This window comes from Schistocerca cancellata, chromosome 2 (genome assembly GCF_023864275.1).
Source record: "Schistocerca cancellata isolate TAMUIC-IGC-003103 chromosome 2, iqSchCanc2.1, whole genome shotgun sequence".
In the NCBI taxonomy this organism is placed as follows: domain Eukaryota; kingdom Metazoa; phylum Arthropoda; class Insecta; order Orthoptera; family Acrididae; genus Schistocerca; species Schistocerca cancellata.
The window spans coordinates 828830172-828853068 of NC_064627.1; the positions used below are offsets into that span (position 1 = coordinate 828830172).

The following is a 22897-nucleotide window of genomic DNA, read 5'->3' on the forward strand; positions in this document are numbered from 1 at the left end:
CAGTAGTATATTGTCTTAAGTAGCTTCACTATTTCTCTTTACTTTAGTCTGCGATGGATACACAAACACACACACACACACACACACACACACACACACACGCACACAATGTACTGCTATCGTAACGTATCTAGTTTCTCTCAACGTTCCGTACCAGATCGGCCACCCCGTCGGCTCCAGCAGTATTTTGCTGCCTCCAGACAGCGTGGCGACGGATCACTGATTCTTCTCGGTCTACCTAGGTACGCTTTTGGCCACCTCACTTCAGTCTTTCCATTACAGGGCCATGTGATCGTAGAGCTATCGGGCTTTGTTCTCGTTCCCTAGGATCACAAAGAGGCCTTACTTGTCCTCCTGTGGTATCTGTTACGTCTTGCTTTGTTCTGAGACAGCTTCATATACAAAGCTTAAGGTACTGAAATCCTCTTTTACTCTAATTATGTCGTAAACAGTTTTTCCTCTTAAAGCCTGCCTAGCAGTCTTCGCTATTTCTTCTACAAAGGGACATTCCCGTGAGACATGATATGGTGTGACCAAATTGCCCCAGTCACAGCTGGTCGTTGCCCTCTTACCAATCCTTTTCAGATATGCAGGTTATGCTTCATGTCCGGAAATGTAGTGTACCAGTCCCCTACGTCGCTCAAAGTGTAGCCTTTCGTTTACATCGGGAAGAAACTGAAACGTTCTCCTTCCCGTGTCCGAGAAATTCCGTCTCTGCTGCTATTCTGCAAATACTAAATTATGTACAACTGTCCGCCGGCTTAGCTGGGTGGTAACGTGCTTGCCTACCGTGCAGCGCCCCCGGCTTCGATTCCCGGCCGGGTTGGAGATTTTCTCCGCTCATGGAGTAGACGTGTTGTTCTCGTCATCATTTCATCCTCATCACCGGCGCGCATGTCGACCAATGTGGCGTCGACTGAAATAAGACTTGCACTTGGCGGCCGAACTTCCCTGGATGGGATTACTAACTGGTTGTTGCGGATTATCCGAGAATTGCTTGTGTTTTTTCGTTTTTTCTTCCACCAATATATGACAGCCTTTTTTTCTTATTTGTAGGTCCAACTGACATTGCGCCTATTAATATAGTTACCGTGACAGTAGGTGTGATGCCATAGGCACCCCAGCAACGTAGTAGAATTCCTCGCTGTGTTTTCCTCACTCCAGCGGCAGTAACCTGTGCGCTCTGACACCAGCACAGTAGCCCATATTTGCAGTCAGTATAGAGGCAGAGGCACAACTGGAAAAGGCCAGGATATACAGGAAGATTTCAGTTAGATTACATCATGATCGGGCAAAGATTCCGAAATCAGATACGGGATTTTTAGACGTTCCCAAGAGCAGACATAGACACAGATCACAATTTAGTAGTGATGAAGAGTAGGCTGAAGTTTAAGAGACTAGTCAGGAAGAAACAATGCGCAAAGGCGTGGGATACGGAAGTGCTAAGGAATGAAGAGATACACTTGAAGTTGGTTGGTTGGTTTAAAAGAGGCGGGGACGGACACTTGAAATTATCTGATGCTGTAGATACTACGATAAGGAATAGCTCAGTTGGGAGTTCCGCTGAAGGTGGATGGACATCTCTAAAAAGGGCAATCACAGATGTTGGAAAGAAAAACATAGGTACAGAGAAATTAACTGCGAAGAAACCATGGGTACCAGAAGAAACACTTCAGCTAATCGAAGAACGAAAGAGTTACAAAAATTTTCAGAGAAATTCAGGAATATAAGAAATTCAAGTCGCTTAGGAAGGAAGTAAATAGGAAATTCATGGAAGCTAAGCCGAAATGGCTGGATGAAAAATGTGAGAAAATCAGAAAGGAATTATTGTCAGAAGGTCTGACTCATACAGAGAAATCGAAACAAGCTTTGACGAAATTAAATGGAAGGGTGGTAAAATTAAGAGTCCAGTGAGAATTCCACTGTTAAATGCAGAGGAGAGAGCGGGTGGGTGGAAAGAGTACACTGAAGGTCTCTATGAACGAAGAAACTTGTCTAAAGACGTGACAGAAGAAGAAGCAGGAGTCGACGGGGAAGAGATAGGGGGGTGCAGTGCTAGAATCATAATTTAAAAGAGCGTTGGAAGGTTTAAGATCGAATTAAGACAAAAGGGATAGAAAACATTCCATCAGAATTTCTGAAATCATTGGGAGAAGTGGCAACAATATGTCTGTTCTCGTTGGTGTGTAGAACATAAGAATCTGGCGACATGCCATCAGACTTTCGGAAAAACATCATCCACGCAGTTCCGAAGTTTGCAAGAGCTGACAAGTGCGAGAATTATCACGCAATCAGCTTGACGACTCATGGACAAGAGTAATACACAGCAGAATGAAAAAGAAAATTGAGGATCTGTTAGACGACGATTAGTTCCGCTTTACGAAAGGTAAAGGCACCGGAGAAGCAGTTGATAATGGAAGCAACACTAAAGAAAAATCTTGACACGTTCATAGGATTTGTCGGTCTGGAAAAAGCGTTCGACGTTGTTAGATGGTGCAAGATGTTCGAAATTCTGAGAAAAATAGGGGTAAGCTATAGGGAAATACGGGTGATGTACAATATGTACAAGAGCCAAGAGGGAACAATAAGACTGGAAGGCCAAGAACGAAGTGCTCGTATTAAAAAGAGTGTAAGAAAGGGATGTAGTTTTTCGCCCCTACTGTTCAATCTATACATCGAAGAAACAGTAACAGAAATAAAAGAATGGTTCAACAATGGAATTAACATTCAATGTGAAAAGATATCACTGATAAGAATGCTGACGACACTGCTATCCTCAGTGAAAGTGAAGAAGAATTACAGATCTACTGTATGGAATAAACAGTCAAATGCGTACAGGATAAGAATTGAGAGTAAATCGAAGAAAGACGAAAGTAGAGAGAAGTAGCAGAAATGAGAACAGCGAGATACTTAACGTTAGGATTGGTGATCATGAAGTAGATAACGTTAACGAATTCTGCTACCTAGGCAGCAACTAACCCATGACTTACGGAGCAAGGAGGACATAACAAGCAGACTCGCACTGGCAAAAAGGGTATTCCTGCCCAAGGTAAGTCCACTGATATCAAAGAGAGGTCTTAATTTGAGGAAGAAATTTATGAGCATGTACGTTTGGAGCAAAGCAGCAATCAAACATGGACTGTGGGATAACCGGAACAGAAAAGAAGAGAAGCCTTCGTGATGTGATGCTACAGACGAAAATTAGGCAGACTGATGAGGTAAGGAATGAGGAGGTTCTTCGCAGAGTCAGCGAGGAAAGGAAAATACGGAAAACACTGACAAGAAGAAGGGGCAGCAGGGTTGAACATCTGTTAAGACAACACGGAACAACTTCCATGTTCTGGAGGAAGCTGCAGGATAAAAACTGTAAAAAACGACAGAGATTGGATTACATCCAGCAAACAACTGAGGATTTAGATTGCAAGTGCTATTCTGAGTTGAAGAAGTTGGCACAGGAGAGGAATTCATGGCGGGCTGCAAACCAGTCAGAAGACTGATGACCAAAAAAAAAAAAAAAAAATTAAAAAAATAAACTAAAATAAAATAAAAGGTTGGGGCGTGGTACAATCTAATTATAAGCGGGGGCCAACGAAACCTCCTTTGTAACACAATTTTATTTATTGTTTTACCTTTTTCTTGTTACATATTCTATTTAGGCATTGAATGCCCAGTGTTTGTCCAGGTGTGCGACTAAGTACCGATTGTCGGTATACCTGCGAATCACCGCCTCATTTCTTTTGACGATGGATCCCTAATAAGTCTTCCTTTAAGTGGCATATATGTGGATTTTTGTGGCGCTACCTTGAGTCCCACCTGCGAGCACCACTCATGCATGATTCCATGGAGTGTGTCACAATTATTTTACAGCGAACTTCGACGGTTGGCGAGAACTAAAAGTAACAAGTCACCAGCGTGTGCTACAACATCTAGCAATTCTTGACTGTTTTGTAGTCTACACAGAAGTTCTTAGTTATCATCCCAGAATTCGGTAACGGAAACAGAGAGCATGCTCAACACCATGATGTAAAGGAAAGTGCAACACCGAGTCTGTTGAAATAAACATACTGGTTCGTGCTCATCGTACTCTGAATTAATGGGCCCTAAGGTTTTCCGTGATTTACCTAACTCGCGCCAGCCAAATGCTGGGACGGTTCCTTCGAAAGGGCACTGCCGATTTCCTTCCCCACCTCTGACACAATCCTAGCTTGTGCTCGGTCTCTAATGACCTCGACGTCAACGGGACGTTAAATCCATTCTTCCCTCCTTCCTTCCTTCCCAAGTCGTAGTGCGAGAAACATTCCTGAAACATCAAAGAACCGCCTCCAGGCTGAACAACGCCCTCTACACACTGTGCAATCGACGGCTTGCATCATTTGAAAAGAGGCAAATTCGTCACTCGTCGGCCCACTCTACACGCGATTAGTCGGCCACTATCCAGTTTCTGTGTTGTGTGGCCCTCTGAAGACGCGCAACCTCACGTGTCGCTGTCAGCAATTGCTAGTGCATACAGTTCTCTTCACAATGTTCGCTGGGAAAATAATTCAGATGGACCGGCATTCACTGACACACTTGTCAAATTCGAAACCGACTGTCGTTGACAAGATGTGACACTCATCTCCGGTGTTCGTCGATATGGATCCCTTTACGACCGCTGTTCTTATGGCGTGTTCTGTGGCTACTACTTTTACATCACTGCATGTAGACACATTGGACTGTCCGCGTTGATACACCAATAAATCGGGTAATGTGAACATGGGCACGTTCAAACACCATAGCTTCTTTTTGCCGTTCTGTCACGTCTCCATGCTAACCCATCTTTCTACTTTGATTCCGAACAACAGAATGGGATATACTCATCTCTTCAGTCAAGCCCACCCCCAGCGGTGTAGGGTCACATGCTCACCTGTTACTACTTTTACCTCATCTACAGCGCTCCAAAGTGACCAACATGCTCTTTTTAGCGAGTGACTAGTATTTTGATTGGTGAGCGTATGCGGATATTTGGGTGATAGACGGACCACGGAAATTGTTTTCCGGATTCCAAGAGACAAAAAAAAAAAAAGAGAGACAGAGGCGGTGGCTTAATAGAAGGTGTGGAGTTGACGTTTGAGAAACATCCTGCAGCAACATGAAAGCTTGTAGCTAAAATGTAACTAAACATTTATCCAACAGTTTATCCAATTGTTGATGCTGCTGACGAGGATTATTATTCTTATCAAACTTATCAATTCGTGGAATGTATAGCTCTACTGTATCACCGTTAGAGATGAATCACGTACGTATACTTCGTTTTTGTGTTTCCTTCGTGTGCTTCACTGCCCCTCCGGCAAAAAACTTTGCTGCAGCCCTCCCAGAAGACAACCAGATGTGTGGAGCAGAGCTGTCGCCACATAGTTAGAGAGGGAGGCGTGTCAGTGGGATAGCTGTCGCATTCCAGGCCGTAATCTGTGACCCTGTGTGTGCTGGGCAAACACGTCACGCCGCGCGGGGCGGCTCCAAAAATAGCCAGCCCTGCGCCTGGCAACGACCCGACGGCAACATGAAGACGCCGACACACCTTGCATCTGCTACTGAAAGTCAGCGGGTGGTAATCAGAGTGCAACCCGGCTTGTCTGGCGCCACCAACGACACTTTCACCTACTGTCTCTCTCAAATGTGAGTTGAGGGATCTTAGCAAGGGTGGGTGGCTTTACCCGTCAGTGGTTCTTCCTTTTGGTGGCTCTTACTGTGGCAAGCTCTTACCAAGCTCTGAATTATTTTACTGTGGAAGGCCTTCAGCTTGGGAAGCTCTTACCATAGCTAGTTTTTACCATGGGGCTCTCACTGTGGGTCATTCTTACTGTGGGAGGGTCTTGCTGCAGCGATGTCTTACTGTGGATTGCTCTTACCATGAGAGCTCTTACTGTTGGAGGCTTTTACTATGGCAGGCGCTTACAGTTGGAGACTCTTACTGTAGTAGCCTCTTGCTGTGGTAGCCTCTTACTGTGGTAGCCTCTTATTGTGGGAGGCTCTTACCATGCGAGGGGTGGTTCTTACTGTGAGTGGTCTTACTGTGGGGTGCTCTTTACCATGAGAGACTCTTACTGTGGAAAGGTCTTACTCTGGGAAGCTCTTACAAAGGATACTAGGAAAGTTTTGCAATACAGCTTTACTTATTTAATTTTTTCGAAGTAATTTCCGTGGCATTGAATACATCTGTCCATCCTCCGAAACCGATCCATAAACCAGCACTACCAACTTTCTGTATGGAGTAAGGCATACTCGTTGTCCCAAGCCAACAGGAGGTTCCCATCATTTGAAATCTGCACTCCTTTCAGATTCATTTTCACACGCGGGAACAGTGCAAAGTCACAATGAGCAAGGTCTGGAATGTAAGGAGGGTGCTCAAGAAATTTCAGTCCTGTACCCCGCAAATATTCGGCGGGTGAGCTGGAGCTGGAGCGTTGTCGTTGTGGAGGAACCAAGTGTCCATTCTTGACTTCGGTCGCAGGTTCTTCAAAGATTGGATGACTTTAGGTAGGCACTGCTCAGCGTACCACTTCTGGTTGTGACTGTTATCTGTGTCCAAAACAACACGCTCCACAATTCCACTTGATTTGAAACAACAGCTATCATTTTATTCTTTACTGATCGGGATTTTCTGACAGCTTCGGGTGTGTCGTCATCTTCAAAGACCCAAACTTTGTTTTGAGACTTAGTCGGCACGTCATGATAGTACAGCCACGTCTCGTCGCCTGTCACGATGTTATTCACGTACTGAAATTGTCCCTTAAAAGACATTTTTAACATCTCCCGACACCAAGTCACACGTCATATCATCTGCTCTTCCGTCAATTTATGCAGCACCCAGAGACAACAAAGTTGCCTTACTTGCAAATGATCATGCAGAATCAAACGAATTGCTGGTGCATTTAGCCCCAAGGTGTCCTCTATCTGCTTATAGGTCACTCGCCTGTCTTCGTCTAGCATTTTCCTCACAGCATTAGTGTTTTCTTCCGTAACTGATGATCGTGGCCTTCCCGTCTCTCAGCGCCCTCCAGAGAGAAATTTTCTCTTTGGAATTCTCTGTACCAATTGAATATAGTTGTACGATGTGGACACATATTACCGATGGCAAGAGTCATTTTTTTAAGGACTGGCCTAACTTTAACCCATGCACGAAGTTGATTGCCTTCCCGAATGTCACTTCGTGACCACGACGCCATGGCAAGCACTTCAAACTAACCCTGCTAGTGAACGACTGCGTCCACAGACTTGGCACAGCGCTTACAATGCAAGTATGAAGTATCCTCAGAACACAGCAACAATCATCTTCCTGTGACTTATTGTGGGTCGTACTGCAAAACTTTCCTAGTAGCCTTTGCATCGTGTGAGGCTTCTACTACAGAAGGCTCTTACTGTAAGAGGCTCTTAGCATGGGAGGCTCTTAATTTTGGTTAATGTTACTGTGCGAGGCCGTTACCCTCAGAGGCTCTTCCCACTGTGGCTGGTTTCCGTCGTGGGCCGTATGGTTCTAGTGTGGTATGCAGGACGTCAATACACAATGTGATGTCTAAGCATGACAATACAGGATGGTCAACGACTCTTCCACCAGATCAGTTCCATGGTTGAGTCTTATCATCACCCATCAGACGGAACCTAAGTCCATATGCGCCATGGAAAAGACCAACAAATCGTTGCAGAATACCATCAAAGGACTGCAACATATTCCTTGATATCTCCTCAAAATGACATGGGCAGTTCTTTTCACTATTTCACACGCATTATACTACGTTTGCTTGCGTCTAGGGCCAGCTGCCTTTCTTTGAACCATTCGTTGATCACCCGCTTATCATGCAGCGTCTTTCAATACGTTCTATTGGCGGCAGAGTCCTGTACACAGCTGCGTAGCTTAAGTCAGATACTAGCGGACTTATTACATTTCCTAGACGTTCATCCGACGTTATTTTCACTTCTGACCCTTAGCCGTTCCCATCCCACGAAAGAGATCATTTAATGAAATCCATTTAATGTTTCCGTCTTTGTCTGTCAGATGCTTATTGTTAACACTTCCATATTCCATTTACTACTCACTGGTCTAATCGTGACTCCTCGGTCAGTGGCTTTGAATGTTATTTGCAGAATACTCCCCTGTAATCAGCTATCTATACTGTGTAATGATGAATTTTCGACACACCATGATGGTCTCACTACCAGTAGAAAAGGTTCTGAAAACTTTGATGCTCCCTTCATTTATACATGTGGCTCACTGTAAGCATCTGCATAAATCTAGCAATCATCTCACTCCGCATCCACGACGCTACAGTCATTTGTCTGTCACTGAGGTCACAGTCATCAATGGCTGTGGGGACACTGCCTCTCTTTGTCTTTCATCTAGCCAGCTACCCTCTCCACGTGCCACCTGAGATTGGGCAATCATGATGGACGGACTCACATTTGACATGAGTCAGAGTTAGAATCTACTTTGGCTGTACTGCTGTACTTTCCGCACCTCTTCCCTGATCGACTCCAGGTGAATTCAAAATGAATGCAACGATTACAATCTATTATAACCATGTAATGCTCATAATAAAAAGGTATAATGAAATTGTGAAGAAATAAAGTTAATAAAACCATACTACAAAACACGAAAGTCATCAGGCCTCATTTTACCTTTTCCTTATTTTTAATACTTGACAAATGCATTATACATTGCATGTCTTGCTTTTATTGTTTGCTTCGCACTAGGCCTATTTTACTCAATGCCATGCGTAAGTAAGGTGGTTTTGGTGGTATTAGTAGCGGGTGGCATTTGGGAGGAAACGTGAGAGTACGTCTGTTTGTCAGCTATGATTTCTTCGATGGTCTGTCCCGCCCTCGGTGTTAGCTCCGGTGGCGGCCACTCCCTGACCTATATGTGTATACAAGAGTCTCATTGCGGTTCGCGAGGCAGTCTGTTGACCGATCTTGCTTCACATTCGACTGTCGATCTTTTCTTGTTATGTTGGTACACATGTCCCGAACATATGTTCACAGTTTCAAGTCTACAGCATACTTCATTTGTTTTGCACAGATAAAAAGGTTAGATGTGTTTTAGTGCACTCGGCGATTTTCGAGTATTATAAAAATGGAGCAAAGAATTTGCTTACTTCTCAATTTTATGTGAAAAATGGAATCAAGTGCTATAAAACACTTGAAATCTTGACAGTGACAGTGACCGTGGCGAACCTCGCTCTGGACGTCCCAGCACATCAACAACAGATGATAACGTCGAAGCTGTGAAGAAAATTATTCTAGAAAATCGTCGAATTACCGCAAGAGAAGTTGTTGAGGATGTTCGCATATCGGTTGGCTCGTGTCATGTAATTTTTTCGGATGTTTTGGGCATGAGACGTGTGCCATCGAAGTTTGTTCCAAAACTTCTCAATTTTGATCAGAAGAACCGTCGCATGAGCTCTTGAATGACGTCACTGATGATCCTGATTTGCTCAAAAGAGTCATAACTGGTGACGAAACATGGGTCTACGGTTATGACGTAGAAACCAAAGCCCAAACGTCCCAATGGAAGCATCCAGAGCCAAGACCGAAAAAAGCACACCAAGTTCAATCAAATGTCAAAGCTTTGCTTAATGTTTTTTTTTAATTACCGTGGCGTAGTGGCTCAAAAATGGCTCTGAGTACTATTGGACTTAACATCTGAGGTCATCAGTCCCCTAGAACTTAGAACTACTTAAACCTAACTAACCTAAGGACGTCACACACATCCATACCCGAGGCAGGATTCGAACCTGCGACCGTGGCAGTCGCGCGGTTCCGGACTGAAGCGCCTAGAACCGCTCGATGGCGTAGTGCATCATAAATTTTTGACACAGGGTCATACGGTCAATAAGGAGTATTACTTTGACGTTATGCGCCGTTTACTAGAACCAATACGCAGAAAACGTCCGGAATTGTGGGAAAACAATTCATGGCTTTTGCATCACGACAATGCATCTGAGAGATTTTTTGGCCAAAAACAATGCCTCAGCCACCATATTCACCGGATTTGGCTCCCTGTGACTTTTTCCTGTTCCCAAAACTGAAGAGACCTATGAAAGGAAGAAGATTTTCAACGATTAAGGAAATAAAAACTGCATCGCTGGAAATACTCAAGGCTGAACCAAAAAGTGCTTATGAGAAGTGCTTCGATGATTTGAAGAGGCGTTGGGACAAGTGGATTGTATCTGAGGGGGATTACTTTGAAGGGGCAACATGAATATTAATGAATAAATAAATATTTTTTTCATAAAAATATAAAGTCCCTTACTTTTTGAACACACCTCGTAGACGTTCCCAGTATAGTGCTGTCGAAATGTACTCGGGCTTCCATGCGGGTAACTGCGTTGAAATGCCGCGACGTTTCGACGAGTGTCACTCTCATACTCTTTTCTGGCGAGGTGTCGAGATTACCCGGGCGTTCCATATGTGTTTATCCGAGCGCCCCCCCCCCCCCGCGACGACCATTCCTCCTTTCCCCCTTATATAACCCCGGCGCGGTGCTCGGCGTCCCAGAACGTGCCACAGGACCTGTACTTATCCACTCCGAGAGGAGAGGAAGCTGTTTGGCTACCAACAGTTTTCAAAAATGGTTCAAATGGCTCTAAGCACTATGAGACTTAACATCTGAGGTCATCTGTCCCCTAGACTTAGAACTACTTAAACCTAACTAACCTAAGGACATCACACACATCCATACCCGAGGCAGGATTCGAACCTGCGACCGTAGCAGCAGCGCGGTTCCGGACTGAAGCGCCTAGAACCGTTCGTCCACAGCGGCCGGTACCAACAGTTTTCCTAGACCGTATTAGACATGGTAATATGTTGTTACTACTGTGTTTCCATATACACGTCTAGTCACATTAAGGTGTCCACTTCCAAAGGCCTGAATAACCATCTTTCGCACCGCGGACGTGCAGGAAGAAAGTCGACGAGTTTCTGGTAGATACAGACAGCGATGTGGAGTCGTGCCGACCCAAGCACCGTGGCCAGCTGCGTTAGGCTTCACGGTTGAGACTCCATGGCGTGTACAGGCTGGCCGAAATGATCCCATAGATCCTCGACTGGATCTTAATCCGGTGAGTTCGGAGGCCAGGGGCGTACAGTAAACTCATCCTAGTGTGTTCGAATCACGCACGTACACTGCGAGCTGTGTGTCACATTGCGCTGTCCTGTTGGTAGGTGCCATGGTGGCGAGGGAAAAAACAAACTGCGTGTAGGAGCGGAAATGGTCCCCAAGGATAGGTACATTGAACTGTGAATTTACTTTCAAAACTTTTTCTTAAGAATTTACTTTATTTACTAGCGATTCATCAAGAACATTAACACATTTAATCACACTATGTGAGCGTGGAAGTAGTGGCTGGTGGGTAACTGATGAAAACAAATCAAATTTCTTTCAACAAATGGAAATTTTATTCCTGAAAGCCTTTTTTTAAACAGATTTAAAATTATAATCAGAAAACGCCCTCTAAATATCAAGTTACAATTTATTCAGAGGCAGAAAGAAATTTTTTTTGACAGTATGAGCTTTTGGGCTGAGAACCTTGCCGCTCCCTTTTGACACGGCCGTAGTCACGACCGCTCACAACAACCTCTGAAAGACTACACTGGTGCAAATCTGCAACACACCAGATTACTTTAAACTAAAAATTTTTAACAACTCACACAAGCACATAAACTATGCATCCTGTAGGAGGGATGGAAATGGTACAAAACACTAAAATTAAAAGATTAACTTGCCACCGAAGGTGCAACTTGATTTTAACTTCTAAGAAAAGTCTTACGGTGGAAGGGTGGCAACTTTATATACTAAAATGACCATTTAAATAAAAGCCCATGAAATGCAATCTTATATAAAATTATACAAGGTTGGCCAAACGAGTTAACATGCTCTACAGTACACATATACCGCCTCTCAAGATGATGGGCAAGATAAAAACATATTTCAGGAATTCGGCCGTTACACTTCAAACAATAAATTCTGTAACATCGAATCCGACAAACATGACAGAGGGAGCTATTAAGGTACGGCAGACCGACAGACAGACAGAGAGACACTAATTGCCTAACAAATGTGGACGAGAGACAGACCAGCAACTGGTGACGAGTGAGTCACCCAGAAAATAAGTAGAATTTAACAAGTAAATGAAACAACATATCACGAATCGCTTAACTTCTAATAAACTGCGATATCTGGCGAAGACCTGGTGCAGCACCCCCAAAACGCTCTCCCGAACCGTCCTCTGCCAGCCGCTTCAACGGACGCAGGAAGCCGCGCCGATCTCCCGTCTCACGGCGTCGCAGCTCGCACCGGCCAGACCGATGTCGTGGGTTGACTCCTGTTGCTCTCGCGTGGGCCGCGAAGCCACTACGCCTCGCTATACGGCGCGGCCCACTGGAACGACATGGCGACCTCACATGCGCCGACGCTCAAGACGGACAAGTCATCTTGTGTCTCAGTGCGCGACCGACCAACCGATCGATCCAACGGGCAGTGACCATTGCCTGAACAAACTCGAGCAGACCCGCGGCCTAACACATACTAGCACATACTAGTGCCGCTTAAATGCACGTGAACAGGCAACCTTTCCCACCAGAGAGACACCAAAGCTGCGATTGCCACAGCGGCGCCACCGCCAGAAACGGAGGGCGACTGCTTCACACTACGCTCTGCGGCGCGCTCTTCAAAACAGCAATTTTTACCACGGCTCATACATACTTGATTCGATTTATTGTGCCTTCCAGAACGGCGAGGTCATGCACGAAAGCATTCCCCAAACAACAACGCTCCGTCCTCGTGACTCGACGCTTCCGACGATAGTTGGAGGGCCGTACTTGCCTACGATCATCTGTTCGTTGGAGCATAAAACGTGATTAATCCGAAAAGACCACCTGTCGCTTGTCAGTGGACGTCCAGTTGCAGTATTGGCGTGCCAGTTCCAGCTTCGTCACCGATGAATAGTAGTCGTCATGGGTGCGTTAGGTTTCACGGTTGAGACTCCGTGGCATGTACAGGCTGGCCGAAACGGTCTCACAGATCCTCCGCTGGGACTTAATCTGGTGAGTTTGGAGGCCAGGGGAGTACAATAAACCCATCCTAGTGGGGGGCTGCTGGTCCCCCATCGGGCGCCTCCCCAGGTGGCGAATAGGGGAACACTCAACAGATAAGGTGTGTACCGGGGAAATAAAATACCCGGGGTGGACCAAAACCAGTGACGAGGAAGTCAACGGCTCGGATGCTGGAAGAGAATGTTTTTCTATAGCATTCCAACGGTAGAAGAGGTGGAAGGCATCTCTACAGGGCAGGCGGAGCTCGGAGCCTGCGAAAGGCAATCTGCCTAGGAAATGGTAATCCAAAATATTACTCAGCAAGCTTGGAAGCTGTGAGATGGCAGCCCCATCACCAAGCTTAACCTGCGCAGCGCTCGTAACGCGGCCAGGGGATTCTTTGCCTACTGGCTCACATCAACATGGATGCATGAACCAGGCACCTGCTGTAGAGTCTCATACGCAGCAACGTTCGATGAACGATCATTGAGCAGATACTGTTGGTAGCCCCTTGGTTCATCTGAGAAATCAGTCGCTCGTCTCTGCAGCCATCGTTCACACTTGTCATCTACGGCCCGCGGTGCACCACAGCTGCCCATGTACCGGTTTTGGAAGTCAGAATTCTGACATGCACGGCGGCACGCGAACCGATTACGAACTTTGCCGTTTCCGAAATGCTTCCACGCTCTGCCCGAAAGCAAATGATAGGGCCATTTTGGACTTCAGATACATCCCTCCATTATGACAATGGCTGCAGTGTTTTCCGTGCCCCTACGAAACGATTTATATACCCTCAGATGCTACTGTTGCCGTCTGCCACGTTCACGTCGAGCGTAAGCTGTGGTTATACTAGTGTGACTGGACGTACACTTCTGGTATTTAAAACTGCTACACCAAGAAGAAATGCAGATGACAAACGGGTATCCATTGGGCAAATATACTAGAACTGACATGTGATTACATTTTCACGCAATTTGGGTGATAGATCCTGAGAAATCAGTACCCAGAACAACCACCTCTGGCCGTAATAACGGCCTTGATACGCCTGGGCATTGAGTCAAACAGAGCTTGGATGGCGTGTACAGGTACGGCTGCCCATGCAGCTTCAACACGGTACCACAGTTCATCAAGAGCAGTGACTGGCGTATTGTGACGAGCCAGTTGCTCGGCCACCATTGACCAGACGTTTTCAATTGGTGAGAGATCTGGAGAATGTGCTGGCCAGGGCAGCAGTCGAGCATTTTCTGTTTGCAGAAAGGTCCGTACATGACCTGCAACATGCGGTCGTGCATTATTCTGAGTTTCGCAGGGATCGAATGAAGGCTAGAGCCACGGGTCGTAACACATCTGAAATGTAACGTCCACTGTTCAAAGTGCCGTCAATGCGAACAAGAGGTGATCGAGACGTGTAACCAATGGCACCCCATACCATCACGCCGGGTGATACCCCAGTATGGCGATGACGAATACACGCTTCCAACGGGCGTTCTCCGCGATGTCGCCAAACACGGATGCGACCATCATGATGCTGTAAACAGAACCTGGATTCATCCGAAAAACTGACGTTTTGCCATTCCTGCACCCAGGTTCGTCGTTGAGTACACCATCGCAGGCGCTCCTGTCTGTGCAGCGTCAAGGGTAACCGCAGCCATGGTCTCCTAGCTGAGAGTCCATGCTGCTGCAAACGTAGTTCGTGTAGATGGTTGTTGTCTTGCAAACGTCCCCATCTGTTGACTCAGGGATCGAGACGTGGCTGCACGATCCGTTACAGCCATGCGGATAAGATGGCTGTCATCTCGACTGCTAGTGATATGAGGCCCTTGGGATCGAGCACGGCGTTCCGTATTACCCTCCTGAACCCACCGATTCCATTTTCTGCTTACAGTCGTTGGATCTCGACCAACGCGAGCAGCAATGTCGCGATACGATAAACTGCAATCGCGATAGGCTGCAATCTGACCTTTATCAAAGTCGGAAACGTGATGGTACGCATTTCTCCTCCTTACACGAGGCATCACAACAACGTTTCAGCAGGCAACGCCGGTCAACTGCTGTTTGTGTATGAGAAATCGGTTGGAAACTTTCCTCATGTCAGCACGTTGTAGGTGTCGCCACCGGCGCCAGCCTTGTGCGAATGCTCTGAAAAGCTAATCATTTGCATATCACAGCATCTTGTTCCTGTCGGTTAAATTCCGCGTCTGTAGCGCGTCATATTCGTGGTGTAGCAATTTTAATGGCCAGTAGCGTATTTTTGTCCACTTCCTGTTAGTGTATAAGATATCTCTTCTAATAAGAGATAGAGAACACTGCCGGTAGTGAACAGCAGGTGTGGTGTGTGCCGCAGGATGGAGCGAGGCGGCCGGGCGCTGTGGCTGGCGCTGCTGCTGGGGGCGGCGGGGGCGGTGCCGCGGCAGCCGGCCGTGGAGGCGCGCTTCGGGCTGGGCTCGCGGGCGCGCGTGCCGCCGCTGGACCAGGGCTGCCCCGAGCCGTGCAGCTGCGCGCCCGTCCAGCTGACGGCCGTCTTCGGCCTGATGCTGTTCGTGCGCCAGGTCGTCATGAACTGCACCGCCACCGCGCTCACCGCGCTGCCGGGGCCCGTCTTCTACGAGGTGTACGCGCTGCTGCTCTCCCACAACAACATCACGGAGCTCGGCCCGCACGGATTCGCCGCCGACATGCAGGTAACTTAGTGTCGTGTGACGAACAAGTGTCATCACAGTCGATGTAAGGGCCGGCCGCGGTGGTCTAGCGGTTCTGGCGCTGCAGTCCGGAACCGCGGGACTGCTAGGGTCGCAGGTTCGAATCCTGCCTCGGGCATGGGTGTGTGTGATGTCCTTAGGTTAGTTAGGTTTAAGTAGTTCTAAGTTCTAGGGGACTTATGACCTAAGATGTTGAGTCCCATAGTGCTCAGAGCCATTTGAACAGTCGATGTAAACGTAGGCTTCCGCGGCCGTTGTCACAGTCAATAAAATTCGTCTGGGCTTGAGGCCGCAGTGTCAACTATAAAATTCCGACGTTTCAGCGACTATTGCAATACGCCTTCCTCAGGGTGTATTGATAACTGCTGAATGAGCACTAGTTTGGTTGCTTATACACGGTGCTCTATTGATAGTGACCGGGCCAAATATCTCACGAAATAAGCACCAAACCAAAAAAACTACAAAGAACGAAACTCGCCTAGCTTGAAGGGGGAAACCAGATGGCGCTATGGTTGGCCCGCTATATGGCGCTGCCATAGCTCAAACGGATATCAACTGCGTTTTTTTTTTAAATAGGAACCCCCATTTTTATTACATATTCGTGTAGTACATAAAGGAATATGAATGTTTTAGTTTGACCACTTTTTTCGCTTTGTGACAAATGGCGCTGTAATAGTCACAAACGTATAAGTACGTGGTATCACGTATCATACCGCCAGTGCGGACGGTATTTGCTTTGTGATACATTACCCGTGTTAAAATGAACCGTTTACCAATTGCGGAAAAGGTCGATATCGTGTTGATGTATGGCTATTGTGATCAAAATGCCCAACGGGTGTGTGCTATGTATGCTGCTCGGTTTCCTGGACGACATCATCCAATTGTCCGGACCGTTCGCCGGATAGTTACGTTATTTAAGGAAACAGGAAGTGTTCAGCCCCATGTCAAACGTCAACCACGACCTCCAACAAACCATGATGCCCAAGTAGGTGTTTTAGCTGCTGTCGCGGCTAATCCGCACATCAGTAGCGGACAAACTGCGCGAGAATCGGCAATCTCAAAAACGTCGTTGCTGAGAATGCTACATCAACATCGATTGCACCCGTACCATATTTCTATGCACCAGGAATTGAATGGCGATGACTTTGAACGTCGTGTACACTTCTGCCACTGGCCACGAGAGAAATTACGGGACGATGACAGATTTTTTGCATGCGTTCTATTTAGCGACGAAGCGTCATTCACCAACAGCGGTAAAGTAAACCGACATAATATTCACTATTGGGCAACAGAAAATCCACGATGGCTGCGACAAGTGGAACATCAGCGACCTTGGCTGGTTAATGTAGCGTCGGCATTATGGGAGGAAGGATAATTGGCCCCCATTTTATCGATTGCAGTCTAAATGGTGCAATGTATGCTGATTTCCTAGGTAATGTTCTACTGATGTTACTACAAGATGTTTCACTGCATGACAGAATGGCGATGTTCTTTCAACCTGATGGATGCCCGGCACATAGCTCGCGTGCGGTTGAAGCGGTATCGAATAGCATATTTCATGACAGGTGGACTGGTCGTCGAAGCACCATACCATGGCCCGCACGTTCACCGGATCTGACGTCCTCGGATTTCTTTCTGTGGGGAAAGTTGAAGGATATTTGCTATCGTGATCCACCGACAACGCCTGACAACATACCTCAGTGCATTGTCAATGGGTGTACGAACATTACGGAAGGCAAGCTACTCGCTGTTGAAATTAATGTTGTTACGCGTATTGCCAAACGCACTGATGTTGACGGACATCATTTTGAGCATTTATTGCATTAATGTGGTATTTACAGGTAATCACGCTGTAACAGCATGCATTCTAAGAAATGATAAGTTCACAAAGGTACATGTATCACATTGCAAAAACCGAAATAAAATGTTCAAACGTACCTACGTTCTGTATTTTAAATTAAAAAACCTACCTGTTACCTAATGTTCGTTTAAAATTGTGAACCATATGTTTGTGACTATTACAGCGCTATCTATCACAAAGCGAGAAAAGTGGTCCAACTAAAACATTCATATTCCTTTACGTACTACACGAATATGTAATAAAAATGGGGGTTCCTATTTTTAAAAAACGCAGTTGATATCCGTTTGACCTATGGCAGGGCCATCTAGCGGGCCAACCATAGCGCCATTTTGTTTCCCCCTTCAAGCTAGACGAGTTCCGTTCTTTGTAGTTTTTTCGTTTGACGCTTATTTCGTGAGATATTTGGCCCGGTCACGATCAATGGATCACCCTGTATACCATGGTGAGTGCTGTCATTGGATATGAGGGTGAGGAGGAAGCTGTCCTTTTATCGGTCTTTGCATTGCCTACGTTTACAAGTGTCGTCAGATCACCCTCCCCTCTCCCCACATTGAAAGAGGACAATTCGCTTTATACGTATCCTCAATCGTCAGTCTTCAGTGGCATCGCAAGAGAAAAGAATTCATTCCCAGGCCATTGTGTTTGAGTACGGTTCTTGTGACAATGCACTTCGAGTTTCAACTAGTTCCAAAAGCATGCTCAGTCGGTTTCATGTCAGCAGATTCCATTCACTTCATTCCCATCTCCTGCAATAAGGTGTCCATCAGGTGGGCACTGTATACTTGTACAGGGGTCGGACAAAAATATGGAAGCACCGCGAGAAACTCGTGCTTGAAAATAAGTGCAGATGCTAGCCGAGTCTATTTGACTACGAACGGCATCTATGCAATGTCCTCAATACGTTTCAACTCTCAGTCGTTTTCTGGTTAGCTGTGGGTGCCTTGCGTCGGAGCCAAGTCAATTCGAAAGTAGGCAAACTGTTGGTGCTTGTATGCCGACTGCTTCTGTAGCAAAGGTAGGCGAAGTGTTTGGTACTTCAAGAGGCACAGTATCGGAGATTTACGAGTATACCGTATGCAGGGAGTCCGCTGAGTCACAACGCGGACGAAAGTGTTTGTTGGGTGATTATGACAGACCGTCATTGAAGAGGACTGTGACGAATATAAGAGGGCAGAAGCTGCAAAAGTCACTGCAGAACTGAATCCTGTCAGCGCCAAAACAACAAAAGGAGAGAACTGTAGGGTGACACAGTTAATAAAATATTCCGGACTATTATACCGTTGTTGAATGGATTTCAGTTTAAGACCCGACCTTTCGTCCCCATCTGAGTAGCTCAGTAGCGAGCCAGAGTGTGAAATGGATATTCGACAAAGCTACGATCCCCCTTGAAAATGTCCTCCGCAGATAGGGACGAAAGATCGGGTTTTTAAGTGAAATCCATTCGACCACGGCGTAATAACCAGGAATATTTTATTAATTGTGACATTTCAGATCGTGAAAGTTTATATTTTACAGTTTCAGGGTGAGCCGGAATTTCAAAACTATTCATCATTTATGGAAATGCCCGTAATAGGAGAGAGTGATGCCGAAGCCGTAAAACCTGGAACTGTGGAGCTATGAAGGAATGTTATTTGGTCGCATCAGTTTGGTTGCACACTGCTTCCAACTTCTGGCCGAGTTTACGTCCCAAGACTGAAACATGTGGGTCCGCTGGTGATTTCGACAGCCATATTGTGGTTTTCAATGTGCCTCTTAGGTACTCTGCAAGGTCACATTACTGCCAAGTACTGTGTGATCATTCTGACCGCTCAGGTCCATTCCATGGTACAGTATTTGTTCCGCAACGGTGATGCTGTGTTCCAAGACGACGGTCTCCCCGTTCACACAGCTCGTATTGTCCAGGACTGGTTTCGCGAGTACGAGGATGAATTATCGCATTTCTGCTGGCCACCGTAGTCACCCAGTCTCAGTATTACTGACCCTATTGGTGTATTTTGGAGAGCAGAGTGCATGGTCGCTATCGCCTTCCATCATCTTTACTGGAACTTTCCACAATTTTGCAGGAAGAAAACCACACACGACCTTATTTATCCATTGCGAGACGACTGGAAGCTGTTTTGAACGCGAAAGGGTTTCTTGCATTATACTGGGCATAGTAATGCGTTCTGGTTTTGATGTTTGCACATTTTCGTCCACCTCTTGTATACGAGGGTTGTCCAGAAAGTAAGTTCCGATCGGTCGCGAAATCCAAACCACTGGGAAAATCCGGTAAAGCTTTGCACAGATCTGTTGAGCAGTATCTCTAGCATACCCGACGATCGTGTCGCGTCGCTCTTTTCAGTTTTGAGTGAACAGTGATCACGTAAAGATGCGTAGGGAATAGCGTCTCCCGCCAAGTATGAGGGTCAGGTTAGAGATTTCGCCTGTGTCATGCAGCCCACATGACACAACTGTCGAGCAATTCCTTCTCCATGCTAATTCTCGATCGCACACTGCAGGGGCAATGAAGACGCTCCTGCAGCGGTTCCGATGAGAAGTGTTTGATCATCTATATCTACATCTACGTGATTACTCTGCTATTCACAATAAAGTGCCTGGCAATGAACCACCTTCAAGCTGTCTCTCTACCGTTCCACTCTCAAATGGCGCGCGGAAAAAACGAGCACATAAATTTTGCTGTGCGAGCCCTGATTTCTCTTATTTTATCGTGATGATCATTTCTCCCTACGTAGGTGGGTGCCAACAGAATGTTTTCGCAATCGGAGGAGAAAACTGGTGACTGAAATTTCATGAGTAGATCCCGTCGCAACGAAAAACGCCTTTGTTTTAATGATTGCCATTTCAGTTCACGTATCATGTCTGTGGCACTATCTCCCCTATGTCGCGATAATAACGAGCTGCCCCTCTTTGTACTTTTCCGATGTCATCCGTCAATCCCATCTGATGCAGATCCCACACCGCATAGCAATACTCCAGAATAGGGCGGACAAACGTGATGTAAGCAGCCTCTTTAGTAGACCTGTTGCATCTTCTAAGTGTTCTGCCTATGAATCGCAATCTTTGGTTTGCTCTACCCACAATATTATCTATGTTATCGTTCCAATTTAGGTTATTTGTAATTGTAATCCCTAAGTATTTAGTTGAATTTACAGACTTCAGCTTTGTGTGACTTATCGCGTAATCGAAATTTAGCTGATTTCTTTTAGTACTCATGTGAATAACCTCACACTTTTCCTTATTCAAGGTCAATTGCCACTTTTTGTACCATACAGATGTCTTATTTAAATCATTTTGCAAGTCGTTTTGATCATCTGATGACTTTACAAGACGCTAAATGACAGCATCATCTGCAAATAATCTAAGACGGCTACTCAGATTCTCCTCTATGTCGTTAATATAGATCAGGAACAATATAGGGCCTATAAAACTTCCTTGGGGAACGCCGGATATTACTTCTGTTTTACTCGATGACTTTCCATCTATTACTACTTACTGTGACCTTTCTGACAGGAAATCACGAATCCAGGTTAGAAGATGCTTGTGAGGAACGGAGTCGAAAGCCTTCTGGAAATCTAAAAATATGGAATCAATTTGACATCCCCTGTCGATACCACTTATTACTTCATGAGTATATAGAGCTAGTTGTGTTTCACAAGAACGATATTTTCTGAAACCGTCCTGGCTATGTGTCAATAAATCGTTTTCTTCGAGATACTTCATAATGTTCGAATACAGTATATGTTCCAAAACCCTACTGCAAATCGACGTTAGTGATATAGGCCTGTAATTCAGCGGATTACTCCTACTTCCCTTTTAGGGTATTGGTGTGACTTGAGCAATTTTCCAGTCTTTAGGTACGGCTCTTTCTGTGAGCGAGTGGTTGTATATAATTGCTAAATATGGAGCTATTTCATCAGCATACTCTGAGAGGAACCTGACTGGTATTCAATCTGGATCGGAGGCCTTGCCTTTATTAAGTGATTTAAGCTGCTTCGTTACTCCGAGGATATCTACTTCTATGTTTCTCATCTTGACAGTTGTTCTTGATTGGAATTCAGGAATATTTACTTCGTCTTCTTTGGTGAAGGAGTTTCGGAAAACCGTGTTTAATAACTCTGCTTTAGTGGCACTATCATCAGTGACTTCACCGTTGTTATCGCGCAGTGAAGGTATTGATTGCATCCTGCCACTGGTGTGCTTTATGTATGACCAGAATCTCTTTGGGTTTTCTGCCAGATTTCGAGACAGAATTTCGTCGTGGAAATTATTAAAGGCATCTCGCATTGAAGTACGCGCCGTATTTCGAACTTCTGCAAAACTTTGCCAATCTTGGGGATTTTGCTTTCTTTTAAATTTGGCATGCTTTTTTCGTTGCTTCTGCAACAACGATCTGACCCGTTTTGTGTACCATGGGGGATCAGTGCCATCACTTCTTAATTTATGTGGTATATATATATCTCTCAATTGCTGTCGATACTACCTCTTTGAAAACATTCCACAACTTTTCTACACTTACATGATCAGATCGGAAGGAGTGAAAAGTATCTCTTAAAAAGGCGTTAAGAGCATTTTTATCAGCTTTTTTAAATAGATATACTATGCGTTTCTTTTTGATGGTTGTAGGTGTTACGGTATTCAGCCTAGCAGCAACTGCCTTGTGGTCGCTAATCCCTGTATTCGTCACAATACTCACTATTTGCCCAGGATTATTTGTTGCCAAAAGGTCAAGTATGCTTTCGCAACCATTTACGCTTCGAGTGCGCTCATGAACTAATTGTTCAAAATAATTTTCTGAGAAAGCATTCAGTACAATTTCGAATGACGTTTTATGCCTGCCGCCGGCTTAAAACATATAATTTTTCCAGCATATCGAGGGCAGATTAAAGTCACCACCGATTATAATTGTGGGAGCGGGGTACTTATTTGAATCATCCACAATGCAGTTCGTAATTGGCTCCCCCTGAGTCTCATCTCTGCTCACAAGAACCGCTGGCTATGAAGACAATTTTTTTTCCACAGACAACGAGCGGCAGACCACTGCAGATAACTGGCCGAAAGCACAGGCGGCTGGTTTCTATGACGAGGATAATGGAAAGTTGTTACAACACTACGACAAAACTCGAAGCTGGAGCTGCGACTATGTAGAGAAGTAGGTGGAAGGTGTACCTAACTGTTGCAAATAAAACTTTCTGGTTTTGACTGCGGTTGCCATTTCGCGACTGATCGGAATTTACTTTCTGGACAGCCCTCGTATTATCGCCCTGAAAGGTGA

General features: G+C 45.6%; 1 protein-coding gene across 1 annotated transcript in view; it reads left to right on the forward strand.

Moving 5' to 3' along the window:
* The window catches only part of LOC126162716 (leucine-rich repeat-containing G-protein coupled receptor 5-like), a 381094-nt gene that overhangs the window by 280158 nt on the left and 78039 nt on the right, over window positions 1–22897 (forward strand). Inside the window, exon 2 of the mRNA XM_049919375.1 lies at window positions 15410–15746. Coding sequence (XP_049775332.1) covers window positions 15410–15746 — 337 coding nt within the window. The remainder of the gene's footprint in view (window positions 1–15409; window positions 15747–22897) is intronic.